The 17,315-nt window shown below is 33.8% G+C and overlaps 1 protein-coding gene across 1 annotated transcript; it reads left to right on the top strand.

The window, feature by feature from the left end:
- Positions 1-39: 39 nt before the first annotated feature.
- On the top strand, positions 40-17,207 carry LOC128188646 (rhophilin-2-B-like). The gene is made up of 15 exons (XM_052859820.1): positions 40-201; positions 3,619-3,734; positions 4,465-4,593; positions 9,574-9,649; positions 10,022-10,099; positions 10,447-10,571; positions 11,039-11,147; positions 11,381-11,530; positions 11,915-12,013; positions 12,466-12,622; positions 13,121-13,240; positions 13,575-13,695; positions 13,834-13,984; positions 14,112-14,261; positions 14,464-17,207. Exons 1-15 carry the CDS (start codon positions 142-144, stop codon positions 14,815-14,817), a joined length of 1,995 nt encoding a protein of 664 aa, XP_052715780.1. The 5' UTR covers positions 40-141; the 3' UTR covers positions 14,818-17,207.
- Positions 17,208-17,315: the final 108 nt, after the last annotated feature.

A 17,315-nucleotide genomic window follows, 5' to 3' on the forward strand; every position in this document is an offset into this window, starting at 1 on the left:
ATAACTGCTCCCTCTGGCATGTGACGTCATGCACAGCGGTCAGAGGTTATCTAAAAAGTATGGGAATGTTGAGGAGGATATGGAGTGAAAACTTTCAAACTTGTTAGAATGTTTAGACCGTCTAAATGATACTCTTGGAGAATGAGTGTCACACATACAAATGGATTTACGGCCAACGAGGCCCTCAAAGGCAGAAGAAAGGTAATACATTGCGGTTAACATGGTATAGTTTACCTCATAGAGTAAATTCAGTTATGCACATTACGTACTATGATGTTGGTTTTGGGGGAAGAGAATATGGCAATTTCATGGATCGAAAATAACTACCACAGTCACAGGCCTACAGTCCCGGGCACTTGAATTTTGTGTTTACATGTGTATGCATATCGTGTTTATAAGGATACATTGTACATATTTTTGTAAAATGTCATTATAATTTGTAAAAGTAAAAACCACTGAAAGAGTCTATAGAGTAGAATTAACAACTAAAAGTATTCCATTGTACATAGACTGACTCTCTCCTAGCTATCATTGCAATAGATATTTTTATTAAATTGACAATATTTGCATAACAATTGAGATAAAAGTGGAATTTGAAATGGAAATAGTATCTGTTTAATGGCCAGTTGAACTTCAGTTGATAAACATGAAAAGACTATACATTTTTTCTATTATTTTTTTTTACTGTACTGTCTTAAGTGTACAAGTACACCAGTTTTGATAAACTTTTAATCATTAATTTATGTCTTTTGAAAGTTTATAGAAAATTACAGTTTTAATGGAAGTGTGCTCTCTGTGCATTAACTGTACTTAATGCTACTTTTATTTGTATCAACTTTGGTACTGCACTTTTGCAGGGCAAATTTATTATAGTTTGGTAAAGTTTTAGTACAATTGACCTTACCTCAGACTTTTACAAAACTTTATAATGTCAATTTTCCCTGCAAAAGAGCAGTACTGCAGTTGCCCTGAAGGTTTACCAATTAAACTATGACTGTACCAAACAGATGCGGGCAAAGCAATGTTAGCATGGGTCAAGACCCAAAATGAACTGATAATCATGAATAAGTATTATGATACAATTAGAAAGGTTCTTTTCCCAAGTATAATAATTAATCCTGAAGAATTTTTTTTTGTAACTGGATTTACAACAAGCCCAAATTATAGGGCTTTATATTGTTACATGTATCTGTAATGAATAATCAGCTATGATATTGAAGCTTTTCATTTAAAACATGAAAAGGAGAGAAAGAATTAATACAAAGAACAGAGAGAAAGAGGAAGAAAAAAAAGGAAAAAAGAGAAAACCTTAATTGGAGCTTGTTATCTTTATTTATACAGATATTTTTATGCCTGTTTTATCTTTGATTTATTTGATATTTAAAGCTGTTTGAGATATCTTAGTGTGATAGATATAACTTAGAGTATTTTACATCTACCGAAAAAAAATAATATATAAAAATGGCTGTTACAAGACTTATATTCATTTATTTCTCTTTCACTGAAGAGTTTTCCCAAGTTCCATTTGTACACATGCATTGAAGTAAAAAAAAAAAAATGAAAATTCAATTACCACATTGCATAATCAAAGAAAGATCTATGGCTTTTTGATGTTGGATATTTAAATGTGGAAAAACACAAGATATACTCCGTCTTTCAGGGTAACATTAGAGGGGTGTGAACCCCATTGTTTCCATGATGTTTGCACCTTTTGGGTTCAAAAGGTTTAAAAAAAAGTTTTGATAAAAAGGTAAAATGGGCTACCCCAGCTGCCATTGTTATTTTATCTGTATCCCAGTAATCCATAAAGAATTTAGAGGGGCCAAGTTTTACACGGAGACTAGCTTGTGTTATGGAATTCTGTAAAACGTAGTTAGATACCTGAAAATCTTACAAATTTCTCAAGTCAAGGTAGTGATCTGTAGGCCGCCAACATGAACGGAAAGGTAGATACGTTTTTACAGTAAAATAGGTTTTAGCTGTTTTCTATGCCATTGTATATTTCTATCTTCAGTTTATATTTTTTGATGTGAACATATTTTTATTTCCCTTATATGCAATAGGGATTGGGCACAAGTTCTCTAATTTAATTTGGCCTCTCCCTTATGCTTGTTGAGAATAGAATCTAATCAGCATTCTTACTTATTTTATAAAAGTAATGTAAGATCTTGCTTTTTATCCCATAAATTAAAAAACTCACATTTGATGTTTGTGTACATGTGTATTTTCCTGATGGAGGAAATTTGATGACAGTTTTATCATGAGAAAATCTTTCAAAGCATCAAGGCTTTTACAGCTATTTTAAACTCTTGAATTGAATTAAAGGAAGGGGTGACTTGTTTACCTGATGATGATTGGATTTATACTTCCTGATTTATCAAAACTTCCTTAATCTGATTAGAATACACCTGACTGAGTGACTGTACCATCTCTCTCTCTCTCTCTCTCTCTCTCTCTCTCTCTCTCTCTCTCTCTCTCTCTCTCTCTCTCTCTCAACAACAATGCATGTCTCGCCTAAGTGATACAAACACATAGAAAAACAGAACCTTTTTTCCCCTACAACTTGTCATGGATTTGAAAGAGAATACCCCATTTTAACTTTCAGATTATAGAGATGTTATTGAATGCTAAGAGGTTTGTTTAGAAGTCAATGAGCCCCAGATATCTCAGACAGATAACTGTTAGATACTGTCAATACAATGGCTTAAAGACCCATATAAGTGCACATGGGGGATTCCTTAGACAAGTGATAATTATTGACAGAATAATGTTGGGTCAGGGTTTCGTTTACCTTTAAATGGCTGTCCTGCTAATCTGAAGAATGGGTGCTTTGTCGAGACTTGTATATTTGAAAACCAAATATTGGAGCATATGCTTTGTTTTATTCACATTAAAACTGAATGATGAATTATAGTTTAATACTGCATATACTTCTCTTTGATGCTTAAAGTTTTAACTCTGAAAGCCAAATGAAAGTTGCTTTTAATTTTCAATGGTATAAAACATATCAAATGCTCACAAAATAGTTTGCCATGTAAAGTGCTTTTCTGATGAACAACTTTATATGTAAATGGTCATATGATAAAATCTGCCATGTCCAGAGCTCTGCTTGAATTTGACCACATTGTGGGAGGTTTTATTGCAGCAAAATCACCCAGTACCAGAAGATCAGTGATTTATTTCATTATCACAAGATACACATCCAAGATTGTTTACTTTCCTGAGGCCGGATTTTACTTTAGAATTTTTTCTGCCCTGTAATTTTGGCAACATAAACACACACACAAATTGTTTCCCCATCTTTTATTTTGAAAGCCTATAGGTCTACATGCACAGCTTTCAAAGGCATCAGCACCATCTTCCTAATTTTTATTGCATTTGGCACTATCCCATTTCTGACAGTTTGAAGATATGTTAATTACTGCAATCTTTGGGAAGTTCAATTAAAAGAGCAGAGTTTGTTTTGTTGTAAGCTCTGCACAAACAGAGATTCAGGTATTACAAACCATCAAGCCATTACCTAGCCGGCTCTGAGCTTGGTTAACTCAAGGGCTGTAGAGCCTGTTTTTGTTGATCGCCCTATAATTATTAGTTACATTGTCTATAATGTTTTTACAGGGTTCAGATCCACTCATTTCCACAGCTAGAGGCAAACTTCAGTCTCGGAGATCCAAGGTCAACGATCAAATTAATCGAGAACTTCGTATGCGGAATGGAGCAGAGAATTTGTACAGGTATATTCTCTACCTGAGTGTAATTGTTTCTATATAATCTAGCTCTGATGTAGCTATCTTATACACTATTATGCAAGACTCAATTAAAGTATTCAAGGAAATCCTCGATGACTTTGACCTGAAAGGTGATATTAAAAGACACTTTTGAAATGTTTATGCATAATTAAATTAGAGTTGTTTTGTTTTGGAAAAAAGTTTTTTTTTACTTTATTATGATGAATTTTTGGCTTTTATTGTCAATGCCGGTGAAATAAAGAAACAAGAGATTTCGTAGTCTAAGATATGTAGTTTGTAATTACCGGCCAGCGGTATGCCGGTTCTGTGTGGTACTTCTTCCAAGTGACATTTGTGACTCTGCTACACTGGCACACACTGCCACATAGGGATTCGTGTGTGAGAGCAGTTTGCATAATTAAATATTAATAATTGATACAATGAATGCCTCAACAGGTCGTTCATAAATCTACAGTACTATTATGCAAAAAAAAAATTGCTTGCTCAGCAGTCCGACTTTTGGGACTTTAAACACTGGTAGGGTACTGGCATATTGAATCACAGTTTGTGGTATAGAAGTGAAAATTTACCTACATAGAAACAGTATGATTATCAAGTAACCTGTTTATTGAGACAGAAATTCTATGACGAAAATCTTAATTAGATTATGCCTTTGAGTTTGGTGCCTAAATTACCATAAGCTTCCAGTATACAAGTTTTCTGCTTCTAATTTCAGAGCCACTGGCAACAAACGACTGAAGGAGTTGGTAGCCGTCGAGTTGTCCTTTTTCAACTCCAACATTCAGCTACTGAAGGAGGAACTCTCCGATCTGAACAGTGATGTTCTGGTGTACCAGCATGAAAAGTAAGCATCGTTATATCTACATGGTACATATGTCCTGCCAGGGTGTCAAAATGACCAAACAGCATGATACACATGATTATAAAGCTAATATTATGTGTCTACATTATACAAAGACTTAGTTGTATCAACATGATACAATGGCTGTAGACAATAAGATTGTTTAAGTATGGACAAGTAATATATGTCTTGCATGTATGTAATGAAAGGACAAACACTGTTTTGTGACACATGTTGTAAGGAATTCATCATCTTTGCTACCAGAGTGTTCTGATGGTGGAGCTTGAAGGCTGTGGTTCAAATCCTGGTTTTATTCAAGATATTTTCTCCCTTTCTTTGTACACAAACCCTGCAATGAAACTAATAGTGTTAAGGCATCACAAAAAAGCAATTACGCATGATGATAAAACACCATTAAGGCTTCTCCACCCTTGATGTTTTTATGGTTAAATCTGTGTAATATTTGTTTAAATCTGAAGATTAATATGTAAACATTCAAACTGAACTTAAATATTGGTATGTTGCAAATATTTTGTTCATGCTGTAGGAGCTAACACAGGTACACTCTAAGGGCAATTATAGCGACGGCTGTTCTCCAATCAAAGATCACATTTTTTTTACTGATTTCTATGTGATAAAGCAATTTTTAAAAGAAATTAATCGCAATCCTTTATTTTATGTAATTTTTAACATTTAAAGGCCATTTAAACTTGCCAGTATGAAAGCCATCACATTTAGAGTGAATTTTGATACAATTTTTCAACCATAAATAAGTACAGTTTAGCAAAAAAAGGTCTATAACTTTTGAAATAATGGTGCAAACTCACTGAAAATTGGTACATTTGTAACTCATTATATCTCCTGTCGAAATCTGCTAAGAAATGTTTACCTTCACGGGTAAAAAATTATGAATTGTAGTATCTGTCGACTTTTCCTATGTACAACATTAGTGTCATTTTACTTTACGCAGCTTAAAATGTCTAAAACACAAGTTAAATCAAGAAAAATTGGCAAAACCATGCATCACATAAAACTATTATTATAACCGATAATGGTAAAATATTCCGAAATGCTCCCAATGACGTCATGCAACAGTCGAAAGACCTTAAATAGAGAACTGTTAAATTCTGCTTTTAGTATGAACATTTTAAGTTTATGTTCTTCATTTATGCATCAGAGGATGCATTTTACTGTAATTAAGGAAGATGGAAGGATCATGAACTTTATGATGATTTCGGTAGCTTCCTTATTTTGTCTTTGCATGATTTAATGGAATCCAGTGCCTTCAAAATAATGTATAATAATAATAATAGTTTATTTCCAATTTTGTGTATACATATAGATAAGTTCAGAAGTAAAAAATTATCAAACGGAAGTTAAAGAAAGGATAAAAACCTTTTTGTGGTGCAATATGTGTTTTAAGGAGCTAATCGTCTATATTGCTAGCCAAGTGTCCTCCATAATTCTTATCTTTTAGGTAGATGAAGGGATACAATTTGAAATGCTTTGCTAGATTGAAATTAACCGTAATCTTCCTATACAACTACATGTACAATGTAGTTAGAAATGAGAGTGAGATTCCTTAGCTAGAAAGGGTCAAAAGGTAAATTGTCCTGTTCATAACAGTAAATGACAGAGATTGGTGGATTTGTTGTGGACAGATTCATCATCATGTCTTTGATAGACCAGTGAGCAGAGAGACCTCACTTCCTTCTGGGAACTCCAACCTTACACTGCTCTGGGAACTCCAGCCTTACATTTGATCAAACTCCATCACTGGTTTCCACTGAGTCAAGCTTCAGTAGATTTTCTTTGTTAGTTTTGCGATTATTAAGTGTAGCTTTCTTGTGTTTGTGCTGAGTTAGTAAGAAATCTTTAAATTCCTGAACCTTTTTATTCAGTGACATTTCTCTCTGTAGACAGACATAATGCGGTTTTGTTCAGTCATTGTTGATGCATAGAAATCAGCTTTAAAAAAAGAGAATTTTTCCTTACGGAATCAATATACAGTTTTACATTTATTTGTTAGGACAATTTATAGCCATATGCAATAAACTTCACTCAAATCCTAGAGATTTAAAACTTCAAGAAGAATAAAATCTTTGTTTAGCTTTTTAAGAGATGAATATTTTCTGTCGGTGAACGTATGCAGGTATATTTAGTTGTCACTTGCATTGCATTGTCCGTCATAGCCAAGGACTCAACAAGTGGTATGTCTGTATTGATTTATCTTTCTCCAGAGGCCCTAGGACCTCTGCTGTTTATGCAATCTAAATGTTGACTGCACGATACCTGCGAATTATTATACAATCTTAGTCGCCAAATAGAATTCCTTACCGCATGCATTGTAGCTGGTCTTCTCTTCACATAATCGCATGCACTGAGTAAATGGGGTAATTTCTCTTGGTTTTATTTTTGGCCTATATTTAAGCATATTATATTTAGATCATTTTTATTTTCATATTTAGTTCAATGAAGTGTTCCAGCCCATATACATGTAATTACATTTCTAATGAAGGTCTGAAGAATTGAATGTAGGTTCACTTATTATTTTCAGGTCATGAATAATTACCGTCTCAAAATAATCAGGTACATGTAGAGCTTGCCAGAGATTTACATGCAAATATCTGGGTTAATAGAAGATGTGGAACACCTGCTGAAGATATATGTACCAGATGTATGTAGATACCTTAATGTGTACACACGTACCGGTAGATACTGATAGCACACACTGCGCAGTCTAGTTGATACTCTTCGTTTGAAATACCTATTACATAATCAGAATTAACTTTTACTAATCATATTTAGAAAACGATTACTTTTAAATTGCTTTAGGTTAGAGTTAATTGAAACATTAACAATGAAATGTACATTCATTTTGAGCAGGCGTCAAATACATAAGCTTGTGAATTTTTTTTCGTAGCAGGTGGTATTTTATGCAGATTTATGACCACTGCCCGGCTCTTACATAACTGCAGGATTTATCATGGTTCTGAGATGTAATATGGCTGGTGCTTGTTGATTTGTTTTGTGTTTCTACCTGGGTTTGGGGGGTTAGGTTCCCCTTTAAGGCAGATCTTGCCTGTTTATTTGAGGGTCATGCAGTTAGTGTCTTATTGTTGCTTCTTTATGAGAACAACTTATGATGGTGTCTTATTGTAGCCTCTTAATGAGGGCCAGTTATAGAGGTGTCGATCTCAATGTCGTGATACAGAGACCAACCATTCGTCAAGTTGTCACAGAACCTCAAAATCTGACACCTAGTATGATGTAGCATAATTTTATCTTGACCATGAAATTATTATACCATGAACAAGGCCAAGTTTAATTCTTACAATGATGTATTGGAAATGCCTGGCATGGAGACACAACATATTTTATATATATGTACTTATTTAGGAATATTGTTGTTTGAAATACGGTACATATAATATAAAATTGTTTGTGCAGATTTTAAATACAGTAGAAGGCAATACATGTACCTATAAATAAGAACATTCTAGTAGTTAGTAGCTTATTATCACATAGTACACATCCATAAGTACAGTTGTCATATTGTATTGCCATCAGTCTAGGAAGGTACATTTACATGCAGGGGTAATAAAAAACTGTGAGCTATTTAGTCTGTCTCCTCAGTGAGATAAAGAAACAGTGGCTGGATGTATGCATGCCAAAACATGTGCCATGAAAATATAAAATACAAACAGTAAATTCCCAAAACTACTGCTCAGATGGCAGTCGTTAAAAAGACAAGATAACTAGCCGTGGTAGTGCTTGTGTATACTAATATAAGTTACAATGCCATTTATTAAATTGATGTTTTAAATATGTAAACGAGAATTCAATAAGTAATGATCTGAAAACTTTGGATAATGCGATGTCTATAGCTCATATGTACAATGCTCCCATACCTGTACTAGATTTGAAAGATTCTGTGATTGGTATTCATTTATGATTTTTTTCTGTTATTTAATTGTCAACAACTGTTTTGAGCCTCAAATATTTGCCATAATTTTGTTTTCCCTTTAAAAATGTGTGCAAACCCAAGTTAACATGCAAATTAGAAAACATTGTATGGAATTTTAATTGCAACCACTTTAAAGTACCACGAAGCATTCCATTTCCAAATATGGAAATTTACCGTAATTCATCTTTCTTTTATCTCTTGAGGTTAAGGGATGGAGATGAAATGAGAAAATTAATTATGCCAAGAAAGGAAATTGAGAGCTTTTAAGGTAGTTTCACTAAATAGACATTTGGTAAGGCTTTTCAGCTGTGGTAAATAGCGGCCTCAAGATTTAAAAGTGAATCACCTGGCATACTTTTCACAGAGAAGTACTATGACCTCAGGATACTGAATAATCTATTCATATTTTCAATGAATACTTCAGTTTGGGACTTTCATTCTGCTAGTCTTAGGTTATTCACTCAGATATTTAAATTGACATTTTTTTTAAATCGCTCAGTGCTCGGACAGGGAATTGGGTGTCTAGTCCTAATAATATGAATCAATGATAGCGACAATTATGCTATATCCTGTTAACGGCCCTAGCCATAAAATAGGTGTAAATTTGGTCAGTGGAGCGTGATGGTTGTTAGTACACTACACTCGATGTGAATTCACCTGAAGGGTGTGTGAATGAGGGAGGTGTCATTATTTTACGTTGTAATCAAAAGCTTAGTAAGGAAATATTTGTGGCATTTCAAATAAGATTTCATAATAAGTAATAATAGCTTGATTCATCATTAATGAAACATGTTATTCATTGCTATGAGTATTATTCTAGACTTCCTTTTGAAAAAAGGGAGATATTTCAGGGTTCAAAATGAATGTTTATTAAATATAAATCTTAATAGATAGGCATCATAATTATCTACATGTACCTTCAATTTTATTAGTTCACTGATAACAAGTTTAAAATGTGTAATGAAAGTAGAAATGTTTCACTGTTTTTTCTAAATATCAAATTGTTGTAATTGCAGTGGGCTTCACAATGTTCCCATGATCCCCTTGGGTCTGAAGGAGACCACGGAGTGTGATTTAGCCGTCCCCATCAAGGCTAGTACATGCACATACTTATACCTACATACTTGATATGTACAAAATTTTAAAACATGCTATAAACACACTGCATTAGAATGATTCTTACAGTTGGATATGGCTGAATTATAGTAAAAATGAAAATCCTTGAATACAAATAAACGTGTCAAGTAAAAAGAGAAACGAAAAAGAAATTTCATATATAAAGCTTCAACAAAATGATGGTCAGTTGTTTTACTTCTTGCCAATGAATGAGGATTACTTTTTATTGATAGTTTCCCTATAAGTTGTAAAAAAAGAGGAAATTATTACTCAATTCATACCTAAAATATGCCGTACACCATTTACCATGCTTGGATAGACTTTTAATTATATTTTCTTTATTTCTAGGACTTCATTTTGGAACACTATAGCGAGGATGGAACTCAGTATGAGAGAGAAATCCAGGAACTCTGTGACCTCAGACAGGTAAATTTGATACTCAATACACAGGTACACAGGTAAATGTGATGCTGATAATAAGGTATTGATAATTTCTTCTAGACTGGTATTTGAAATCTATTTGTAAATTACTAGTTCCCTGGGACAGTATGTTTTGAGTAACAATTTTTGCAAAATAAATCACTTTTTTGCTTAAAATTGTAATATATGCAGCAAGTTCATGGAGGTGTAAATTCAAATGTAAATGGTTACACCAAGTCTACAAACATTAAGTGACCACATACAATGATGATTATGCAGTATCAGATATCATTGGCAATGAAACATTGTAAAACTCTGCAGTACCCATAATTTTTGTGTTTGTTGATTTATAGGACATGCGGACACCTCAGAGAAATGAGTCAGGTGTGGACCTTTTGATTGAATATTTTAACCAGCTACACTTCATAGAAAAACGATTCTTCCCCCCAGACCGAGTTCTTGGTGCTCACTTCCATTGGTATGTAAAACAACATGTTGAGTACTGGTATCTGAGCGTGTATAAAACTATTGTTACAGAGACAGTCTCTGCTGCGGGGTTTAACCCAGGTCCTCTGGCTTACACATCTAGCACTCTATCAAGCTAATGAGGTTTTCAGGCTAGCTAGCCACTAGCTAACAGGCAATCTATATCACTAAAGTTACCAAACAGTGATACTTTTGTGTTATAGAAAGCAGCTTCTACATTGTGTATTGCAAACAATAGCAATCAGTAAAATTTGGTGTACTCTATGTTAGATAATGATTTTATGTCAAACTTCAGGATTGGTTCAAATTTTCAAAAGAAGGTCTTGCCATCAGCAGGGACAGTTTATCATTGTGTTGAGATCAGCTGTTATAGATATGTTCGATTTCTTTTGTAAAGCAATTAATGTGACACAGAATCAATTCTTTGTTAAGTTTATATACCTGTTGTTAATTTTTTAGGTATGACTCCCTTACTGGTGTACCAAAAACTCAGAAGACAATGGGGTTTGAGAAAGGCAGTGTTTTGTTCAATATTGGTGCTTTATACACACAGATAGGGTGTAAACAGGTAATCAGTTGGCACAAGGTCACATACCTCTGAGAATCTTTAAACAATAGGAATTTTATTGAGAACAAAATAGTACACAATCATTTATAACAGTAAAGGAATTACCGGTAACTAAATAATTGAGTGAATATCTTTATTTTGCTATTTGTGATCTTTTTACATCAACTAATACTCAAGGAAACACTGTCTTATATGATTATTTAATTGAAAATCATTTATAATTATTGTTTTAGGACAGAACAAGTCATGCTGGGATACAGGATGCCATCAGTTATTTCCAGAAAGCGGCGGGGACGTTCCGTTACCTACACAATCACTTCACTAACGCCCCCAGCATGGACATGCAGCCCCACACTCTCACCATGCTCATCCAGCTCATGATGGTCAGTACCCCCAAAGAACCGTGACATACCACACAGTGCATTCAAAATCAGCCCAATAACTCCACTCATCTCTCTGTTTTAAATACAAAGTTACTTGTATATTGACCTGCTGTAAAAGTGGTTATTTCACTGGTGGTTAGGTATGCATTTTTTATTGTCAAACAATACGGGTGTGTATTAAATTTGCTTATGAGTGTTGAGTTTTGATTTTTTATCATAACGTGTGGGGGTATTTTAGGCAGTTTTTATGATTACCGCATAACTAGTGTAAATTTCCTCCACACGTAAATAACCACTATTACAGTATGTTTAGAGATCATGTATACCGTTATATATTTTCTATTATTCTGTTACATGTAATGATTCTTCATTCATTGTAAACAGAGTCAGGCTCAGGAATGTGTGTTTGAGTGTAAAGTCCTCGGCAGCAACAGTAACAATGGACTTCTGAGTAATGTTCGAGCAGCACAGGAAGCAGTTGTGGTAAGCATGTGCTCTGATAGAGGGAATTCAAATGCATCATGGAAATGTAATCTTCATTCATTACCATTTAATGTGTCCAATGTTCCAGGGCTAATCAATAAGTAATCAATATTTAAATGCTGTAAAACATAATTATAGAAATCAAAATAATGGTAAATTAATGGTTTTATATAAATTTTGTTCGCCAAAGATCATTCCACAAGACTGAAAATATTTATGACTTTGTCTTAATTGAGTTCTTTGTAAAACGCAGCCCATTCCTTTTCACTAAGCAAAAAAGCTAAGAGGTTAGATCATATAAGCATGCATTTTATTGTGTATAAACATAAGTAAACTTTTGTTATTTCTTCACTTTATGTCTGAAAAAATGATAGACTTGCTTGTTTCTATTTCTAAGTGTTGCTGTGTACATGCAGTCCTATTCAATGTTTGGTTTTCTTTTATGTGCACAGGTTTCACAGATGTATGACGACACAAAGTTACTTATGACTGCAGAGCCGGTCAAGGATTACATCCCCTACTCATGGGTTTCCATGGCAACAGTTAAAGCACAGTATTACATGGCCCTTGCTCACACTCATATGGCCACTGCTATCATAGAGTTTGCAGGTGAGTGTGAGTCCCCTTGGAAGGAACTCTTAAATCATGTCAGCTCAAAATTCTTAAAATCCACAAAGCCTGGTTAAAAATAAAATTTAAATAATGAGTACTGTGGAATCATTAAATTTCGTGGGGACCAATTTTCGAGGATGGCTTAAATTTTACAGGTTCTTGGGGACGTAATTTCGTGTATTCTCATATATCTACAAAAGGAATTATGACTTCATTACCCTAATTTATCAATTTGTGGAGGATGTTATTTCGTGGATGAGAGGTACCTACGAATTCCACGAAAATTGAGCCACTACGAAATCTAATGATTCCACAGTAAATCATTACTTTGTATGGGTAACTTCTGGAAATGTTACAAAAACAAAAAATTTACAAAACTCTAGTTGGCTGTTATAGTCTGTAACTGCCATAACAATGCTATCCAGAGAAGGGAAGATGCATGTAATTATGGTTGAAATCTGTTTGTCTCTACCTCATGGTGATTTTATTCCCTAGATGAGAATGACAGTCAGTCTTTGTCTGAGTTCATGGATGCTTTACAGAACACCAAAGAAGTGGACACAGAGAACAACAGACTCAGCGTCCCTCAAACTCAGGAGGACAGGATCACGCTCGGTCAGTACTGCTCTCATATATATGATAACCAACTTTTATTTGTGTGGAGAAATTTTTGCAAGGTACGTAAGAGCATCTGCCCTCACTGACACAAATATTTCTCACCACAAATTAGTCCTCAAATACCTATGGTATTATAATCTCCAGATTATGTACATCTTGATCAGGAAAATTTGCTGGTGCGAACCATCTCCAGTAAATTGCGAAACAAAGTTGTCGCAAATACTAGTACTGGTAATAGTTGGTTTAAAGTAAATGTACTTGAGAACAGTTTACAGTACAGAGAAAGGTCCATAGGACTTCACTTGATAATAATGTTTCATCTGTTTTGTAGGAAAGGCCCATTTAAAAGGAGCCCTAAACTGCCATGAAGAAGCAATGCGATTACACGACTTGTGTAAACAGCTTCGGAAAATTGACACATTTCAGGAAATTCTGAAAAAAGCTCATGACAGGTAAAAAAGGAAATAAAAATAAAATGTGAAATGACAAAGTTTGTTTGTTTATCAAATATGATAAAGCAGAGCTGTGTTACTTGTAATTGAAGCATGCTAGTTGTTCATAGAAATAACTAAAACGATTTTTTGATACAGGTGCTTGGAAAAGTTTTCCTCTTTAGAAGAGGAGGATGATTTCACAGAGATCTTAATGTTCCCTATAATAAACCCCAAAACTACTCAGAATGTGTCTCCGATCTCCCCTGAGTTCAGAAATATTAGTGTGGTGGATATCTTCAAACGACTGGTATAACAATGTCCTCTGAACTACTATTTTGAAGGATTGCCTTTTGTATTTCATGTATTTACCTTCATAGATCTTGTTCTTTTTTCATGTGTATAGGTATGAGTTAAATTTAATTTTTAAATTTAAGGGTCCCATCACTATATTTAATGCTAAAAATGAGTGGTCTGCACCAAGAACAGTAACTCTGGATCGTAACCCGGACCAAGGATTCGGGTTTAGCGTCCGTGGAGATGCCCCTGTGAGGGTGGCAGAGATGGAGCCAGGAAGTGTTGCAGAGGTAAGGGAAAACAAAACTCTCTGATAGGCTGTCCGTTAATTTGTACAGAAATCCATGAAAATCATATATATTCATACATGCAATGAAATATGTCAAAATCAAAGTTATTATATACATGAAAGTTTTAAAGATATTGTTTTTTTCAACTTACTGTATTTGAAAGTATTAATTCATAAATAAATTTTTCTATGTTTGATTTTAGATTGGAAAACTCAAAGTTGGAGACTTAGTGGTAGCAGTAGGTGAAAAGGACACAAAATGGGCAAAACATGAAGAGGTTGTGGCCCTTGTCAGACAGTGCGGCAATCACTTAGAGCTCAAACTAGTCACCCCAAACCTCTCTCAGGATCACGACACCTCCCGATCAGCCCCGGGAACCCCCAACACCCCATTACGCATGCAGAGCCCTCGCGAGAGCATATCAACACAGAGCAATAAATCAAATCGTAGTCGACTTAGTGCCCCCTGGACCTTCATGAGGAAAGGTTCTAAGGAGAAACAGGACAAGCCAGAGAAAAGCAAGGAAATGGAGGATGGGGAGGCATTCCTTCACTGATTGGCAGTCGTCCTAGTGATGTGATTGGTCAGTTGAATACTGATGTCATATCTTTGTTAGAGGCTCCGCCCATTTGTCACGTTTTTGATATGAAATTAAAAATTTTTTTTACATATGCAAATTTTGTTAATGGTGCGGTTATTTCAATGATAACCACAAATATTTTTAAAAATCATTATAAACCAGCTGTGTGATAAGTAATTGTCATTTATGTTGCCAATGTTATAGATGATTTCATAAGTCTATGTAGATTTTTGATATGTTTTGTTGTTATTTGACATCTGAAAATCTTTTTGCATCTTGATTGTCAAAGATGGGGCTACCTATCATGGTTAAAAAATGTTTTGAGAGAATAATGAGGAATATTGACATGTACTTCTTTTTGGGTTTGCCCTGCACATGGATATAACTCAATATATATTGAGCAAAGTTTTGATCATTTCAGGGATGTCCCTAATTATCACATTTATATAGGATATGTATATTTAAGCTCATATCAAGCCGTATATCAAAATTTGTCCATTTACAGTTGAAACATTGCTTCCAAGTGCTTTTCTTTACTGCATTTTGTGCTTCCTAGATTTTGTTAGAGTGCTATTGACTGGCAAACAAGTGTTTCTTTACACATCAGGAGAATTCGCATCAGTATTTTTGTCTAGAAATGTCTTTAAGCTAGTACGTTTTATGTACTGCAAATCTATGAAGGATTTTCTAGTTATGCTTTTTACAGGAAATACAGGTACATTCATGTGTATATAACAGTACAGCGAAATCCTAACGGATAGTCTAGGTACCTGGTACATGTACTTTGAGAGATCATTATTTTGTACCAGGTACAACATTTAGAGTCTGAAATATTGATTTTGTTAATTGTAAAAAAAATCTTTGACTCTGATGAAATGTTACATGTATATAGTGACATGAGCCTGTTCCAAGTTTTTCTAAGTCAATGAGTATAAATATTCTTTTAATTGTAATCAAAATGCCAGTAACAGATTGCACAAATTACATCAGTCATGACTATTTCATCTGTACATTTTTTTTTTATTTCTGTTTTTACAATTAATATCTAAACATATGGTGTTTAAAAAAATATGCATTTCTTGTTGTATAACGAAATCCATATCTAGAATATACCACGGTAATGCGATTTAGTGTCATATTAAGTCAGCAGGTGGATATGTACTAGTATACATCTTGTGAGTGATGCAAATTTCCGATTCTTTTCGTTTTAATTAACTCAAAAACTATTTCAAATTTTCCAAGGGAACGAAGGGAAGTTACTTTGGCACTGAAAAGTTATACTTTTTTTTATCATTAGTAATAATACGTAAACAAAATCAGGTGTAATTTGATGGACTCTACACACACTGTCTTACCTTAAAACTTTTTCATACTTGTACACTAGACCACAAATAAAATTGTGCCAAAATGCCTATATTGTGATGTAAAATAGATAAAATATACTGTGATGTAGTAACATTTATATGTTTTCTAAGAGATTTTTCTATCCTTAGTACATTTATAGGTAGTAAATATTATTGATAATATCAAAATTTGTATTGTTTTGAAATGTGCCCATATATAAACATGAAGTTATATTTTACAAAGTCATATATTGAATTATACTTGCAATATACTAATATATTTATGGTAAATTATAGTATTTTTTTCTACTTCCAGGCAGAAATTGTATATATGTACTTGGGAATGCAATGTTAAAAGTCAGTTGTTCTGAGTTAATAGCAATCAAGGTTAAAGAAAGGAACTTTACATGTGTGATATATATATATATACACTTGTGTGATATATATACAGTTCACCCATGATATATATACACCTGTGATATATACACTTCACCTGTGTGATACTGTGGAATCATTAGAATTTGTGACGGCTCAATTTTCGTGGGTAGTCCTCCCCCACGAAAACAAGTTTTGTAATAGTTATTAAAACTGAAAACCAACACATCCAAGAAATTACATCCCCACGAATAAGCAAAAAACCAACGATCCACGAAAATTGGCCCCACGAATTTAAATGATTTCACAGAATATACACGGGTTCCCACAGTCCTTTCCATTAATGATAGTGCATTATGTATGTGAATAAAAGTATCGACATTTTTTGTTACATTCATGGAGTTACTATATAGTATTATATACTTTCAAACTTGCTTCAATTTTTGTTTCTACATAATATTTCTATACACCTGAACCAATATATATCATTTTATCATATATATATATACTATATCATTAATATCATTTTGTGCATATGTTTACTCCTGTTTGTTGTTGAGTGGGAGCTTTTTTACAATACTCAATGTACAAGAGGAAACAAGAGGTTGTACTGTCAAACAGCAATAAAGTATTAATTGTACTGTAAACTTCCAAATGCCTGTTTATTTTAACAGTGTTAACATTTGAAACAATACATATGCTTACCTGGTATTTAATTATGGAGGCTTCATGATTGAGGTAATTATACCCCTATTT

This window comes from Crassostrea angulata, chromosome 6 (assembly GCF_025612915.1).
Source record: "Crassostrea angulata isolate pt1a10 chromosome 6, ASM2561291v2, whole genome shotgun sequence".
NCBI classification, from domain to species: Eukaryota; Metazoa; Mollusca; class Bivalvia; order Ostreida; family Ostreidae; genus Magallana; species Magallana angulata.

What these genes read in the sequence shown, in the direction of transcription:
- LOC128188646 (XM_052859820.1), top strand. Translation starts at nt 142, where the DNA reads ATGAGTGTCACACATACAAATGGATTTACGGCCAACGAGGCCCTCAAA. An exon ending in AACTCTGTGACCTCAGACAG is followed by an intron (nt 10,100 to 10,446) that starts GTAAATTTGATA and finishes GTTGATTTATAG; the next exon opens with GACATGCGGACACCTCAGAG. An exon ending in CACAGATAGGGTGTAAACAG is followed by an intron (nt 11,148 to 11,380) that starts GTAATCAGTTGG and finishes TTATTGTTTTAG; the next exon opens with GACAGAACAAGTCATGCTGG.